The sequence below is a fragment of the Lytechinus variegatus genome, chromosome 2 (genome assembly GCF_018143015.1).
Source record: "Lytechinus variegatus isolate NC3 chromosome 2, Lvar_3.0, whole genome shotgun sequence".
Classification (NCBI taxonomy): domain Eukaryota; kingdom Metazoa; phylum Echinodermata; class Echinoidea; order Temnopleuroida; family Toxopneustidae; genus Lytechinus; species Lytechinus variegatus.
The window spans coordinates 52,831,952-52,847,974 of NC_054741.1; the positions used below are offsets into that span (position 1 = coordinate 52,831,952).

Genomic DNA, 16,023 nt, shown 5'->3' on the forward strand with positions numbered 1-16,023 from the left:
TAATATTACTTTTTGCCATGTCTGAAAAATCTCTGACGAAACTTGTAGTCTTCATAGAATAAGAATGTGTTTGCAAACAAGCTTATGTATATTTTTTTTGTACTTCCCAGATAACAGAAGTAGGTAAAAAGACTAAAACGAGAAAGGTTGTGAGATTGGCTAAATCATATGTACTCATGTTTGGTGGAAGGCAAGTTCTGTTGTACAATTATCAACAATAAAGTGATGAATAAAAAGAAAAAAAACAAGCGAAAGCAAGAGAGAAATATACCTCCATCTTTGAGTACTGAATCTTCTACATTGGCATCATTAAAATTGACTTTGAAGAAATGACTGAACAAATACTGTTTATCCATAATAATCTTGCATAGGCTCTGACATGAGTCGTAAAGTGTTACTTGTACTTGATCACTCTAAATGATTCTGTCTCAGACTGGTCATTGTATGTGCAAACAAACTAAACATGTCCTTGAATTAATTCGAATGATGTTTATAGATCTTGATGCTTGAGAAGTATCGTATCGTGAGGAAACCAGAGGATGAGAGAGCTTTTAATATCTTCTACTACCTCATGTCAGGTGCTGACCAATCACTCAGGTAAGACCGTCGACCCTCCCGCTGTATAGATGTAAAGGGTTGTATGCAGGTTCCATGACATTTGCTCCTGCGACAATAGCTCAGATGAAAAATCCACACGTTAAGCCGAACATAAAACCTAACTACCAAAACTAAATAAATCCTAATGATCATTACATTATTCTGAATAAAAAAAACTCTTATTGCAATCCTAACTCTAACCCTATGCTCCCTAAGATATTAGGACCTGAGCAAATGTCACAGAAGCAAATGTCATGTCCCCCTATGCAGAACGACTACAGTCATAGAGGCCGTTCTCATTACGCTTTCTAAATGGAAACCGATTCAGGAAACCACTTTGGAAGATCGCTTTGCTAGCATTCCCACTTGATCACACGAAAGTGGTTTTCAAAATCACTTCACGTAAAGCGTTCTTGTTGCTATGGAAACGCTCTCAGTAGGGTGACACGTTTTGCGCGAAATTCGAAACCGCAGCATAGGCATTCTACACCTGTCGTGTGGAGTAGCGCGCTCAAAATGTGCGAAGATCGCTTCCCGAAGAACGGTTGTGTCCTCACGCTAAAACCAGTTTAACGAGGCAAAGCGATCTTGAAAACTACATCGCGAGGTGGTTTTCCAAACTGGTTTGGAAGATCGCTTCCAAGACCGCTTTGACCGTTCTCACTACTCGTTAAACTAGTTTCCACTAAACTAGTTTCCAGTAAACTAGTTTTAGGAACATAGTGAGAACAGCCTCATAAACGCAGTAAGATGGCCTTTTGCTTATCGTTTGCTCCTAAAATGGTAGGAGTCATTCAAGAGCAGTCTTTCAGATGACAGCTTGACTACACATATTAACAATAACTCTGTAATACTCAGGGGGTGGGGGGGGGTTGGGCTATTGCTTTGTTACAATTTTAAGCAGTGTTCTTGTCTCTATTTATTTCTGAAGTCATATTATGCCTACAAGTGTAAATGACAGAGAGGTACAGTTGGTACAATATTCTGATTCATATATTGTATATCACAGATCAAGATAACTGTTAAAAAAAAACTCCTGGGTTATTACATGTCCCACTGCACATCGAGATTGAGCAATTATTTTTAACCCCATGCTTGGCCCCCAGAGATCTGAATTATTGATGTCTAAATGGAGAGTGCTTCATGAAAAATGTTGTCAGTGATTTTTTTTTAAATTGATTTTGATCTCAGCCAATTAGACGCTAAATTGCTTGTTGTAACTGTCCAGTGAAAACCACCATTTAAAACTCCATAAATCTCTCATATTGGCCATTGAAAGGATGAATAGGGATTAGGAAGATTGTAAGTCATGTCCTATTTTAAAAAGGGGTTTTAGTTGTGAATATAATAGGAGGATGGGTAGAAAACTGAAGGGGGAGATAAGGAGGAATTGGAAGAGGGAAAGAGGGGGGGGGGGAAGAGAAGGAGGGAGAGAAGGGGATGGTGTGAAGAGAAGAAGGAGGGTAAAAGATTGAGGAGGATTGTTAGGGGAAGGGAACAAGGGGAAGATAAGGAGGGGATTGGAAAGGAAGAGGGGGATATGAAGCAGAGAGAGAGAGGGGGAAGAGTAGGAAGAGGGGAGAATGGGGAGAGGAGGAAGGCAATTAATTGAAGAGAATGATAAAGGGGAAGAGAAGGAGGGGGTGGGGAAGAGAAGGAGGGGATAGAAAAAGAGCAGGAGATAGGGAATGAGGAGGAGGGGGAAGAGGAGAAGGAGAGAGAAGGAGGAAGGCAATGAATTGAAGAGAATGATAAAGGGGAGGGGAAGAGAAGAAGGGGGTGGGGAAGAGAAGGAGGGGATAGGAAAGGAGGAGGAGAATAGGGAAGGAGGAGCATGGAATAGGAGGAGAAACGGAGAGGAGGAAAGCAAGGAATTGAAGAGAATGATAAAGGGAGGGGAAGAGAAGGAGGGAATTGGAAAGGAGGAGGGGGATATTGAAGAAGGAGGAGATGGGGAAAGAAGGAGGAAGGCAATTAATTGAAGAGAATGATAAAAGGGAGGGGAAGAGAAAGAGGAGGGTTGTATGTTCCTGAAATTTTGACTTGTAATGCAATTACAGTATTTCCAATCCTCAGAGTCATCTTTTGGGTACGTTCAGATACGATTTAACATTTCAAATTAATACACCACATAGACAAAAATAGAGGAGACCACACTAGCTCTTTGTCTCAACTTTAACCTAGTATTCCCATGCTACCATCCATCCAATGTCAAGACTGAATTCGAAGTCCATCTTTACGAAGGGCTCATTCAGGGTGTTGCTTCGGGAGAGGTGTGAAACGTTGGAGGGGTTGCCATGGTCACCGTCTGCATGATAACATCACACCTCACTGGTCCTTGGTATTGGAATGGAAGGGTGCGATGAGGGGAGGTTGTGATCAGTCTCGGTGTGATGGAATGAATAATTGCTTTCACAGCTCTTGATGTCTTGCCAAAGTAGAGAAGAAACAGAGTCACTTTACTGCATCACCTTCTAGATGGGTGTTCATGGCATTAAAGGGATAGGACAAACACTTTATTTAAATTCAGTTGATTTATTCATCCATACTTGTTTTTTTAATATGTATTTGCATTAAATTCGAGAAGAGGGGAGATCAATATACAACCTTGATCATTCTGTAGCGTTTGTTTTCTTTATTTAGATATAAGTCCTTCTATTCTTTTGTTTGAGCAATTCACCTTTTTTTAAAAAGAGCATGTCAATTATTGGAGTGATCTTTGAGAATTACAGGGCCGAGAAAAGACAATATTTAAATTTTATTTCTCTCTCTTTTTTCCCCAATATATTATTGATATCTTACTCAAAATTTGATTGATTATTTTACTTAAGTTGAAAACGTATTCACATCAATAATTAAAGGTATCTTCCTGCTATGCCAACTTACGTTTTGAACTGGCTACCCAATTACAATTACTCAGAACTTTTGTTTGTACATGTGCACTCATCAGTGACCTTCCTGCCAGATATTTGTCTTTGTATTTCTTTACTATCCAAATGCTGAGTGCAGCTGAGTAATCTAAAACTTTTCAAAAATACTACCCTTTTGGACAGTTTGTATCATGTTTATTAACATAAAAAAATAATACAGTTGCTATTTTCCAATTACGTGGCTGGCAAAATCCCTTCAGAACTATTTTCCTTTATTTTTTTTGGCATCTTCAAATTTGATTGATATTCCTGTAAGTTGATTTTGTTAACGAAATTACTCATCATTTTGATATGCTTTTTATTTCTTGTTTTATTTATTTCAGTCAAGACCTGTCACTGCATAAAATGTCAAAGGAGAATCCTTACATTCAACCCTTGCAAAAGGTGGGTAGATTTGGATTTCTCTGAATTACTTTTGTTTCTAACATAAATTCATACACCATACACCTGCTTTCAAAAATTAATAGAGGTTAATTAAAGTGATCAAAATCAAGATTAGAAAGATGTCTTTATTTTTTCTGTACAAAGCTAGGTAAATATGATCTAGGATTGAGATCCACTCATCATTAAAGTACATGCACTCATGATCATTATGTATTTTATTCTATTGTGAGTTGGATTATTATTGCACTTATGCATCTTCAAATTCAAATTCATTTATTTCACATCTCTTAAAAAACCTAGGTACAATACATTGTGAGTTAATGCAATAGAGTAAAAACAACAATGACAGTTGTACAATTTAGACCAAGAAATAACAAGATAAAACATAAAGTAATGAATGGGATGTGAGGGAGTAACAAAAAGCCATTAGCCTATCTAGGCTACTCCCTTTTTACATTCATTACTGATAATAAAACAAAACAATATCTTCCAATCTTTCAATGGCATGAAATATGTAAAAACACGTTCACATCACAGTCACATCCTATCTCCCAATTTACAGAATGAAGAGATAGATCATGCAAAGTTGATGTGGCAGAAAGTAATGACTTCATGTCAGCTACTGAACTTCACTCCGGATGAATGCAAGGGACTGTGGTGTGTCTTGGCTGCTATCATCCATCTAGCCGCAGCAGGGGCAACAAAAGGTAAATGTTCTGTGGTGATTTCATAGAATGCAATCTTACAATGTCGATAAGAATTATCAATTTTTGTTTGGTCCTCAACGGTTGGCAGCTATGGTAACATAGTTCTACTGTCAATCAAGATCAAGATATTTGTAGTAGTTACAGTGTACCATAATGGCAGACAAAAAAGTTTTAATCAGATGGATATTCATAGAACGGATTCCCTGTGAAGCAATGATTGGTACCGCAAGGATAAAACATCTTAGGCGTATGTTTTCATGGATATTTCTTGCAGATTGTAGATGACAGATTTCTGCTTTACTACAGAAAAACTGGCTACTTGCAAAAGGAAATACAAGTATGCTTTTGAAATAATTACTTTTCATTTGGTTGGATAACATGAGCAGTGCATATTGCTCACCTTTACAGGGGTAAGGGAAGGTAAATGTTGCAATTATTCTTGGGTTTCTTAATTTGATATAGATGTAGATTCTTACAACCTCATTCTGGTATAGTTACATTGTTGGTTATAACACGTTTCTATTGTGCAGGATCCGGAAGTGCCAAAGCCCAATTCCTCAACCCATCAGAGGCCCAGAGAGCAGCGACCCTCCTGGGTGTGTCCCTTGAAGACCTTGCCCGCAACACCTTCAACCCCAAGGCAACCGGTACCCCTACCAGGTCTCACCTCAGAGCTGTGCCGTCTGATGGAGGATCCGAGGGCGGTTCATCAGGGGGTGCTACAGAAGCCCTGGAGGGCATGATCTCAGGGCTGTACACAGAGCTGGTCAATGCTGTGGTTTCACTAGTCAACAGGTAAGGCGAAGATGATTCGTGGATTCTGTGTAGACTTTGCATCCTCTTCTGATTACTGTCATAAGAGAGAATTTTAAAAAGGGTTGGAGATGGAGGGTCTGAAGGGAGGAGGGGGATGCTACAGAAGCCCTAGAAGGCATGATCCCTGGGTTGTACACAGAACTGGTCAATGCTGTAGTTTCACTTGTCAACGTTAGGATGAAGATGATCTGTAGATTCTCTATAGAATTTTCAGATTTTATGCTTAAGAAAGCAATTATACATGACTGGAGTGTAGTCTGTTAAAAACTAAGAGGATGGTGAACTTCGGGTTGTATGGTGAGCCTGCCAAGTCATGAAATAAGTTGAATGAAAAATCAGTGATAGAAATGATTATGAGAATTAAAAAAAAGAGAAGAAAATATTGTCTATTTAATAGTTGCTTTTGATCCACAAATAAGATATCCAGTACAGTCCGACCTCTCTTATCCGGCCTCCCCTTATCCGGATCTCTCTATTATCCGGACGCACACTTACCGACATTTTTTTTTTTTTTTTAATCTAGTACAGGTACGTGAGGAAATGAGATTTCAATCTAAACTCAATCTTATACATAAACCCACTCTGATTACATATATTTCCCAACATAGTCACCCTACACCAAACATATTTTTCATGAAAATATCTCACCCAAATCACCAAAAGAACTTTAGGAATGATAATTTCCAGTAAATCAGGGTGCAGCGCAAACATTTCATCACGTTTCTCTTTTTGATTCGCGGGAAAAACAACACATGTCTTGCTAACTAACTTTAGGCCTCAATACGGACAGCGCCATCTATCATGTTTGAGCCTACAGTCAGTGGAACAATGGCTGACATTGCGAAGCTGCGATACCCGCCGGGATGATCTAATTTTAAAACCTTGTATTTCATTGAGTCTTTCACTTTCGAAGTATGCTTGATGTATAGCTCAGTCATTTTAGCAGGTAAATTATCCAAGAGTTTTGGCCATCGATCGATTTCATTTCAATAAAAAACACTGCCTATAATTTGCACTGACTCTGCAGTGAATATTGTCTTTACCGTACGCCCACTACAATAGTGCAGTGTAGCTACCGCCGGTGCCCTGGGGAGGCAGCCGGCAGCGCAGCTGCATGTATTTAATATTAGGTCTCCCAGATCCGGATAAATCCCTTATCCGGATTGGTGCTGGTCCCAACGTGTCCGGATAAGAGAGGTCGGACAGTACCTGCCTTCCCTCAGCAATTGCAATGTTCTTAGTTTTCATGATGTTCCTTCCTGTAAGTACCCACACCTGGGTGAAGTATGGTAAATGCAGATTCTTGTCAAAGTGGGCCCTTTGACACCATTGAGCCATATCTTAAGTCTGAACTAACTCGAGCAAGAGTCCATGGAGACTGTGTGATATGCTGAAATCAATTTGTGTTAAACAGGTATAGAACTTCCTTGCATACCTGTTGTTCTTTTTTTATATTACTCTCCAAAGTCACCACTATATCATGGTGAACTCCTAAATAAATTTCAGACGTGTGCTTCACACATTTGTAAATTATTGATGTATTTACGATATACACATGCATGATGTAATTTCTTGATAATTCAATTATTCAATGAGGTATTCAGAGCCATGGCAGAGATTCAAGATATTTTTTTCATCGTAAATGTCATTCCTTGTGTGAGTGGGATGTTGAATGTATCTCTCCCATAATGAAATGATTTTGACTCATGGCAGACATTTCACAGATCTTGCCTTGTAAATCCTATCGCTACATGATCTTAATGTTCCTTGTCTAGGGGTCTATCGTCAGCGTACCGTACCAAGTCCTCTATCCTGGTGGTTGACCTACCTGGTCTCCAGATACCTGAAGGGTGTGGTCGTAAGACCGGTGCTAGCTTCCAGGATCTCTGTACTAACTACGCCCAGGAGAGACTTCAGCTTCTCTTCCACGATACTGCTGTCACGCAGCAGAAAGACAAATATGCTCAGGTATGGAAAGGATCATCTTGTCTTTGTAAATATGTTTGATACCGTATTACTAATAGTATAAATTTTATTTCAAATAACCTTTTTGTCCTTGAATATGCTGATTCTGTGTATATATCATTATTTCTGTACATACTTGATCATGGGGGAAAAAGGGGGATATCATATATTTGGTGTTAATATGATGTAGAGCTTTTACTATAAAAAGCGTGAAACATTGAGATCTTCTTTTATTGCGTATTATTCATAATTGATCAAGATCAGGTTTTAGTATGACAAGATTTCCCCCCTCCCACTTAAAAGCCTTTTCTAGTGACAGTAATGTTTTCATACCACACATAAATAACAATATTGGTGCAAACACAGAATATAAGCCCATGAATTTCTTCCCTGAGAGCACAAACCAAATTAAATAAAGCAGTGATTGATGATGTGCCAGCTTATTGCAATGCCATTGTTGCTCTGTTTAATGATTTATGATATGTAAATGACATATTCTATCCTGTTTTAATTTTGATCATTTTAGGAGAACATAGAGTGTGATCTTGAGAGGGAGAATGAACCAGAGTCATCGCCTGGTCTTATGGTTAATATGATTGATAAACAACAAGGATTGGTAAGTAAAGGGTCAAAGATCATTTCTGTTTCTTTTTTATTGTTATGCATTTATTATATCAGGTATTGAAGGGATGTTTGAAATGGGTTTCTGTTTATGGTAACTCCCGCAGGAACTCGGCAGGATAGCATTTTGCTGGTAAACGCCAAGCTGGTATATAACCAATTACCTAGGAAGCATTTTATGTCTAGGTTAATCAGTCATATAGACTGATGTTATATACGACAGATATCACTCTCGGGCCTTTTTATCAATGTGGCGACAATGGCAGAGTTGAGATTCGAATCCACAACCAATGCTCTAACCAAATGACCCTGTTTCTCTATCGTAATACTCCTTGCGACTTGATATTTTTTGATTTCTGTGGGGTTACCAAGCTTGGTATGTGATTTTACTTCATAAATATTGAGGTTTATCTATCTGTCATCCTAGATCATGATTTCATCTGGGTGCCATGAATATATTGTCACTTGAAAGTTCTTTCGTCCAATAGGTAGATAACATTAACAACCATTTCTTTCATAAATGATAAAATGAGGTATGATTTTTCTGGTATATTACATTTCATTTTTTAAGCTGATAATCTCCGCTTTAGAAGTGTTTGATTCTGATTACTTTTTTTTATCAGACTGGCAAACTTGAACCAGATGAGCTGCTTGTTATAGCTTGTAGGCCCTGCAACAAAAAAAAAATCAACCAATTGCACAATTTGTTTAAATATGTTTTCATCATAAACCATGAGCAAACATATGCTGATTTATTTCTCAATTGTATGTTGTATTTGTTTATTCCATAATTAATATCTTGTTATGGAGCCCTGGATGAAGAATTGATGTTCTCCAGATTCTTAGACAATCTTCTCAAGATTTTGAATGTCATGTTCCTGTATTGGCTATAGATGGAGCTGATATCACCTATCTGAAGAATTCACATTTAATATTTAACCCCACTCCCCTTCCCCAGATCCGCACCTCAAATCCTGATCTGAGGAACACGGAGCAGAAGGGGATCCTGTGGCTCCTGGACGAGGAGTCCATCTTTCCTGGAGCATCTGATGATTCATTCCTGGAGCGTCTTTACCTTCACTATCAAGAGGAGGCCAACAGATGTGAGTATCAAATCTGATCTGACCAGTTCAGTGATGTATTATAATAATACAGCACATACCTGAAATTTAAGTGCCACTATAAGTCACACTTAGAGTGGCTATCCAGTAATCATGGCTATCCAAGGCCATGGTCCTTGATGCCCCTTTGATTGGCCTAAATGTCCCTCCTTTTGACCTTACAGATTTGTTGTACCCTTTCTTTTATCCATTTGTGTTGAAATTTAGAAATGTACCCCCCCCCAAAAAAAAGGGACCCTGAAAATACTAAGTTATGAGGCCTACTCTCTTTTCACAGCCAGGTAAAACAGGCACATACATGTACAGTTTAAATTTTGTGTGCTAGAATGAAGACCTTCCCCTGTCATTTTCCTTCAGGGAATCTGTGTGTGTGTGTGTGTGTATAAACAATAAAGCAATTAAACACGAGTCAAACAATCAAATGTAAGTTCATTTTCAGCCAGTCAGAAGCGAACAGTTGAATCTTGCAATTGATTTTTTTTATTAACTCATTCTGCAATCGGTCTGTAACAGAAATTTCCATTTTTTTTTCAAATTGCAAATGAAAACTGCTATAAAAGAGAACCGAAATTCTTTTGGAATGTCTAGACTCATTTTGAAACCCTTTCATTACCTTCATACCCTTCAGCGGATGGTGTCATCAAGCATAGTAGTAATAAGAGATCCTTCATCTTGAATCACATCCATGGTACTGTACCTATCACCTACAACACTACCAACTGGCTAAGACAGTCCAGGGAACACCCCTCCATTCGCAGTGCATCGGTTCTCCTTCAAGAATCACAGAAGTAAGAAGTCAAGAATTTTACAATAATTATTCAATGTCAGTTCAATTCAATTTGGGTTTTTCCATTAAAATTCATTGTAATACAGTTTGGAGATTGACACATACAAAGTTGACAAAATATAAAAAAAAAAACATGAAACGGATAGATACTTGCAAATTAACAAAGTATAATGAAAATTAAAAATTATGAAGAAGTTTACATAAGAGTACTCTTAAATATTATGTTTCTTACATTATAGATTTCTGTATTAGTGCAGGTTTTCCAATGCAGTACTTACAAATTATTTAGTTTCAACATGTACAGTTTTTATCCTCATATTTTAATACTCAATTTGAGATGGCCCATGGGCATTGTTCAAAAGTAAAGTACAATCAATAAATTCTATTAAAAAATCATAAAAATGTATATTTTGTACAAAATTCCTACTTATACATTTTATGTGCATCGTACATGGACAAGAATGGCTATAAGCCAGTTCACGGTTAGCTCATGATCAACTTTACTCAAATGACCTTTATGATTTTTTATTAGGATAAGCACTATCATTTTCAAATGTAGATGTTGCGTAAGCTTTACCGGTAAAGTATTCAAATTCTAAGAACAAAAAGCATTGTATACACCAGGAGACTAGAATAGTACATCAGGGATAAAGTTTGTTTTAATGTCTGCCTTTGGCACATTTGACTATTGTTTAGGCTACTGTCAAATACCAGTAATTATGAAGGCTCCATCTATTACTCTTCAGCATGGATGTGATAAAATGAATATTTTGAAAGGAATACATGAATAATCATCGAATCACAAATGCCTATGTCAGTGAATTTGAAAGCCACCTTCATGGTTTATCTCAAATGACCTTTTTTCTCGTGCGCAGTTTACAACCGTGAACAGGCTTATTAATTACATGTTTTACTGACTTTCATTCATAGACCAAACATTAGCCGTGTGTTCACGAGCCTCTCAGGCTCCCTTCCTAGTTCTATGGTTGGATCTGTCGCTGGCATAGAGGGCAGTTCATCGCTGCGTAGGGCTTCCAGCATACGTAGGGCATGGACCAGTGGAACGGCTGCAATCAAGAGGAAATCACTCTGTCTTCAGGCAAAGTACCAAGTGGTAAGGAATTGAGTGAATATGGGTTTGTTAACCAATTGACTATTAACTTCTGTAATTCCACTTAGGTTTTGTGCGATCATCACCCAGTTCCAGAAGGCAATGTGTTAATAAGTCACATTATTAAATATAATTTCAAAAGGAATGCTTCACTTTCTTTTAATATCGATTTAGTTCAGGATTAAAAGAAATACATTTTGCAAGATAAGATTCAATAAGATTTCAATTATCCAATTGGTTGTGTGGTGTTAATCTAGTATGTTTAAAAGGTTTCATGATTTCTGTGTTTATCAAAATGTGTTGATGAAAAAAAAGTGATTTTAATGAAGGAAACAATATGAAGCTTACAAAATTTGAGTCGGGAACACTATCACGATGATCCTCAATGATATCTACTGCTTATGGGAATCAAACTGCATGCATGGGTGGCAAAAGCACAGCAGCATGTATCAAACTTAGACCATGTTTGCCATGAAATAATTCGGAATGGTATGGTGGTGTCCTTGGGTGGTATTCCAAGATCCATTTTATCTCAGTTAAAATGAAATATTTTATTTCCGTTAAAATCAGTGAGATAAAATACCTTTAAATTTCTCTGAATTGGTATTCTGAGAACAATTTTATCTTAATTTTATCTCTGTAAGACACACCTATTTTTAAATCAATATCCAATAAGAAACATGTTTTTATAGCTCTCTCATATCACTCCACTGATGGAAATCCATTCCGCGAGGAGGTGTGGCGAAGGAGTGAGATTTCGTCAATTTATTGACTTCAAATACGCTTGCAGAACACGCTTGCGCGTCTTTACAGAGATGTATTTTTAACAAAAATGACAACTCTCACCATTTTTTCGAGGTCTATATCGCATATGTACAATATTAGTAAAGAGAATTCTTATGGAATACTTCCTGATTGTACAGGAATAACGTTAAGGTGTTGTTCTCAGTAAATATATCGTTTTTCTCCATTTTTTTGTCAACATTTGGAGTTAATTCACCTAGAATTATTGACGAAATCAAATTTTAGATATTCAAATCAAATATATTGAGCCCCCTCTGTCAGTGACATTTTCCTTAAAAAGGGTCCTCTGAACATTTATCTTATTTTAGGGATTTATATCAAGGATCTTCAGACAAAGACTATATTCTGACATTTACAGCCCTGTCCATGCTTTGGAATAGGTTTCATATCAAATGGAAAAAAAATACACAGAAATTTTGTTTGATCAGGCACCCAATGGAAATAATTTTTCATGAAAAAAATCCCTGAATTTGTACTGTATAACGCATTTTCATTTTATATCCTCTACATCATAACTGTTTTAGGGCATACACATTGATATTATCTAGTAATGAATTAGAATAGTGATAGACATGATCGGGAGGGGGTGGGGATTTACCAGAGTTAAAGACAAGCTCTTTAAGAGGGTACTCCAGGCCGAAAATATATCTAAATAATTAGAGTAAAATTCACAGAGCAAAATGCAAAGAAAAATCATACAAATCGGATAACAAATACCGTAAGTAACGGTGTATTAACCGCACCCCCAACTTTGGACTAAAAAAAAAAGTCTCACATTTACATGCATATTTGAGGTACGGAGAAACAAAATCTAAGTTTTTAAGATTTCAAAGTATCCAAAGAGATTACCGATATGCGGAAATCTGCTGTTCTTGATCAATTCATCTACAAATGTTAGAAAGAAAGAACGGTCCCGACAATATTGGCAACTTACACACTCACCTCACAGTCACAGTGTACACACACACACAGCACTGCCATTACATTGCAAACTACGATACAGTACCAGTCATGCTAGTACATCTAATCAAATTATGATCTGTGTCTTTCCCAGCGTAGGAGGAAGAAACATTCACATTTCTTGCATCACAACCTCACAATCACTTTCAGAAATTTGATGTCTTAGCATGAATTTTGGATATGGGATTACAGGAAGGTTCAAGAAACAAAGAAATTGACATATTTTCCAGTTGTTTTTTACGGCTTCGTGCCGTCTCTCGCGTGCGTGGTTTACATGGTATCTTATGAAAAGCAAACAGGAAGGAAAAACAAGCTGGCGCAAAACGGGACTTTGAATAGCGCCAGCTTAAGTCGCAATCTCTAAGCTCGCTCAACTCTCGCTCAGCGGTGACAAAATATTACCGAGTATGCTTGGCATCTCTTTTAAATTCAATTCAATTTCAATTTATTTCATTCAAAATTAAAAACAATCACAAGATAAAAAATATATATACATTAAAATAGAATGTGGAGACAGCTAGGAAGAACATTGAAGTCTTATAAAATGCTGCCACCAATTAGCTAGGGAACTTCACTACTTTGAATCGAGAATAAAGTCAAAATTAGTGTCATGAGGTTAAAATTAGTGTCATCAGGTGGGTGCGTTTGTTATGGACAACATTTAATTAAGATCGTAATAATCGCTTCCCATTACCGGCTCATACCCCTCTAAACGACATTGCCTGGGCTACGTCCGGCCACTCGATGTGTTGAGAACGGGCAGAGATCGTACATGAACGGGATGGGTTACGGCGGGCTGGCTCAGACACGTCACCGTGTATAAACCGCACCCCCGACTTTTGCTTCTATCCCGCCGAGAAAAAGGTGTGGTTAATACACCGTTACTTACAGTAACGAAGTTATTGAATTTTAAAGTTAAGCAATATTTTGTGAAAAAAGTTATATGCATGTCATCATGAATATTGATTAGATGGGCTGATGAGGTCACATCCTCACTTTCCCTGTGTTATTACATGAAATCATGATCGTTTCATTTTTTCATACATGTGTGAATAATGTGTGTCCTTAATAATGAAATAAGTTACAGCAATGAATATCTAATGCATTATATCATTCATCAATCCAATCTTCTCAGTTCTTGGGATAAGAAATGTGAATAAACTATATAATTAAATACAAAAGAACAAGTGGGGATATGACATCATTAAGTTGCTCACTGAATATTCATGAAGATATACCTAGAACTGTTTCACCACAATAAAAGAAATCTTCAAAATGCCATAACTTTGTTATTCCTAGTCCAAGTTGGATCATATTTTCAGTGTTTTGTTTGTCTGACCTTTCTTTATCTGTTTAAATCATATCATTCTCAGCCTGTAGCATCCCTTAACAAAAATAATCATCTTATTTTCCTCTATCAGGATGGTATCATAGAAAGCATCCGTCGCACTCGCCTTCACTTTGTCCATTGTCTTCTACCTCATCCTGATGCTGGTCTTTGTGAAGCTAGGATCATCGCAGGCAAACCACCCAACTCACCATCTAACAACGACCTTCTCAATGTACCCTTACTGAGGTCACAGTTCAGGGGATCAACGATCATGGCTGCTATCCGGATCTTTAGGTTTGGTAAGTAATGCTAAGGTTATAGCAAGATAAACCACCTAAATCTCTCTTTAATAATAACCAATTATCTAAAAAACAAGTGAAGTTTTGTGATTGCGAACACTAATGTTTTTCTAATGTCATCGCACCAAGCAAATGAACCATTTAATCCGGTTAATTGAATACAGATCACAGAGAAAATATTCATCAAGCGGTTTTCTTGCATCTTAGTATACAATTTAAAGATATTTTGATTTATACACTCTTGTACCTATAGGAACAAAGTATATCCTATTGATTGGCACTTTGTTGCGGCAAGAATGTCATCAAATTTTTCAGGGTTAATTGGTGATATTGCCAAGTGACCTTCTATTGTATTCACCTCTCTTTCTACAGGTTTCCCTGAGAGCATGCTGTTCCAAGAGTTTAGATATCGCTTTGAGATACTAGCTTCGTCGGAAGCCAAGATGCCAGAACCGGTCATGGATGAAAGGAAGGTGAGAACGATCATCGGGTTTAGAGGGTGGAAAAAAGGAGGCAGGGAGAGAAGGAGGGATGATTAAAATGGTGGATGAAAATGAAGATGGAATGTAAGGAAGGATAAGAGAGGAGAAAGAACAAGGTATTGGAGGAGAAGGAGAAAGGAGGGAAGAAAATGTACAATTGCTTCTCCCCTAATTTCTCTGAAATAAAGTTTAGGGTTGTGATACAGCTTTTAATTCAGTTTCATTAGAAATAAGGAATGGGTCTAGATTAAGGGTAGGATTCATTTTGGCATCATGCGCAGATTTTCTGACATCAATTATTTCCACAGCAAGTGTCATGGACTTGGAAGAATGAAGAAAAGGAGAATGATTGGAAAGGAAAGTTAGATGAGAAAGCTGAAGTGAAGGGAAGAAAGGAAGTGTTCAGAATAAAATTTTAGATGTAAGAAAAGAAGCAAGATGATGGTGATGATGATGATTATGATGGTAATGATGATGTTGATGATGATGATGATGATGATGATCTGTTTTCTTGAGAATCTAAATTATATTGTTTTGATTGTTGTTGTTATCTTTTTAGGCTGTGGAACTTCTTCTGAATCATCTAGACTTGGACCAATCATCATTTAGATTAGGACTAAGTCAGGTAAGAAATTATTCAACATTTCTGATTTTATTACTCTTGTTTACAGTGAAAACAAAATTGTAGTATCATTTTATCATTTGGGGTTTTGTTTCGTTTTGGTTTTTGTCTTTTTTACTTTTCAGCGTATATCTGTTTGAATTGCTTGCAATATCAGTTAAATTTCATATTTATCCTAATTATGATTTTTTTCCATTATAAATATTTTATGTATTTTTTATGTTTAGCTCAAATAAGAGCAATTTTACAATGCAGGTTTTAGATAGAGTGAGCAGCTTTGACTAAAGGCACAGAGGGAGAAATGTTACACATTTCTTTAAAACCCTTTTTTTTCTAGGTGTATACTTATCTCTTTCTTAACTCTTACCTTTTTTTCTTGAAAATGTGATTGTTTGTTTCCTTTCAGTTCATGGGTATGTGGTAACATTCTATTTAATTGTCCATATTGGACTAGGAATCCAAGTCAGAATGAATTAAGAGGTTTCTT

The 16,023-nt window shown here is 37.1% G+C and overlaps 1 protein-coding gene across 1 annotated transcript in view; it reads left to right on the forward strand.

Annotated features, from left to right (window-relative positions):
* LOC121406859 (unconventional myosin-XVIIIa-like) overlaps positions 1-15,602 on the forward strand; it is a 67,645-nt gene extending 52,043 nt beyond the window's left edge. The window contains exons 8-19 of the mRNA XM_041597729.1: positions 497-597; positions 3,851-3,911; positions 4,474-4,618; positions 5,149-5,413; positions 7,210-7,402; positions 7,926-8,015; positions 8,979-9,123; positions 9,770-9,929; positions 10,859-11,042; positions 14,225-14,432; positions 14,805-14,905; positions 15,474-15,602. Coding sequence (XP_041453663.1) covers positions 497-597; positions 3,851-3,911; positions 4,474-4,618; positions 5,149-5,413; positions 7,210-7,402; positions 7,926-8,015; positions 8,979-9,123; positions 9,770-9,929; positions 10,859-11,042; positions 14,225-14,432; positions 14,805-14,905; positions 15,474-15,602 — 1,782 coding nt within the window. The remainder of the gene's footprint in view (positions 1-496; positions 598-3,850; positions 3,912-4,473; positions 4,619-5,148; positions 5,414-7,209; positions 7,403-7,925; positions 8,016-8,978; positions 9,124-9,769; positions 9,930-10,858; positions 11,043-14,224; positions 14,433-14,804; positions 14,906-15,473) is intronic.
* The last annotated feature ends 421 nt before the right edge of the window (positions 15,603-16,023 follow it).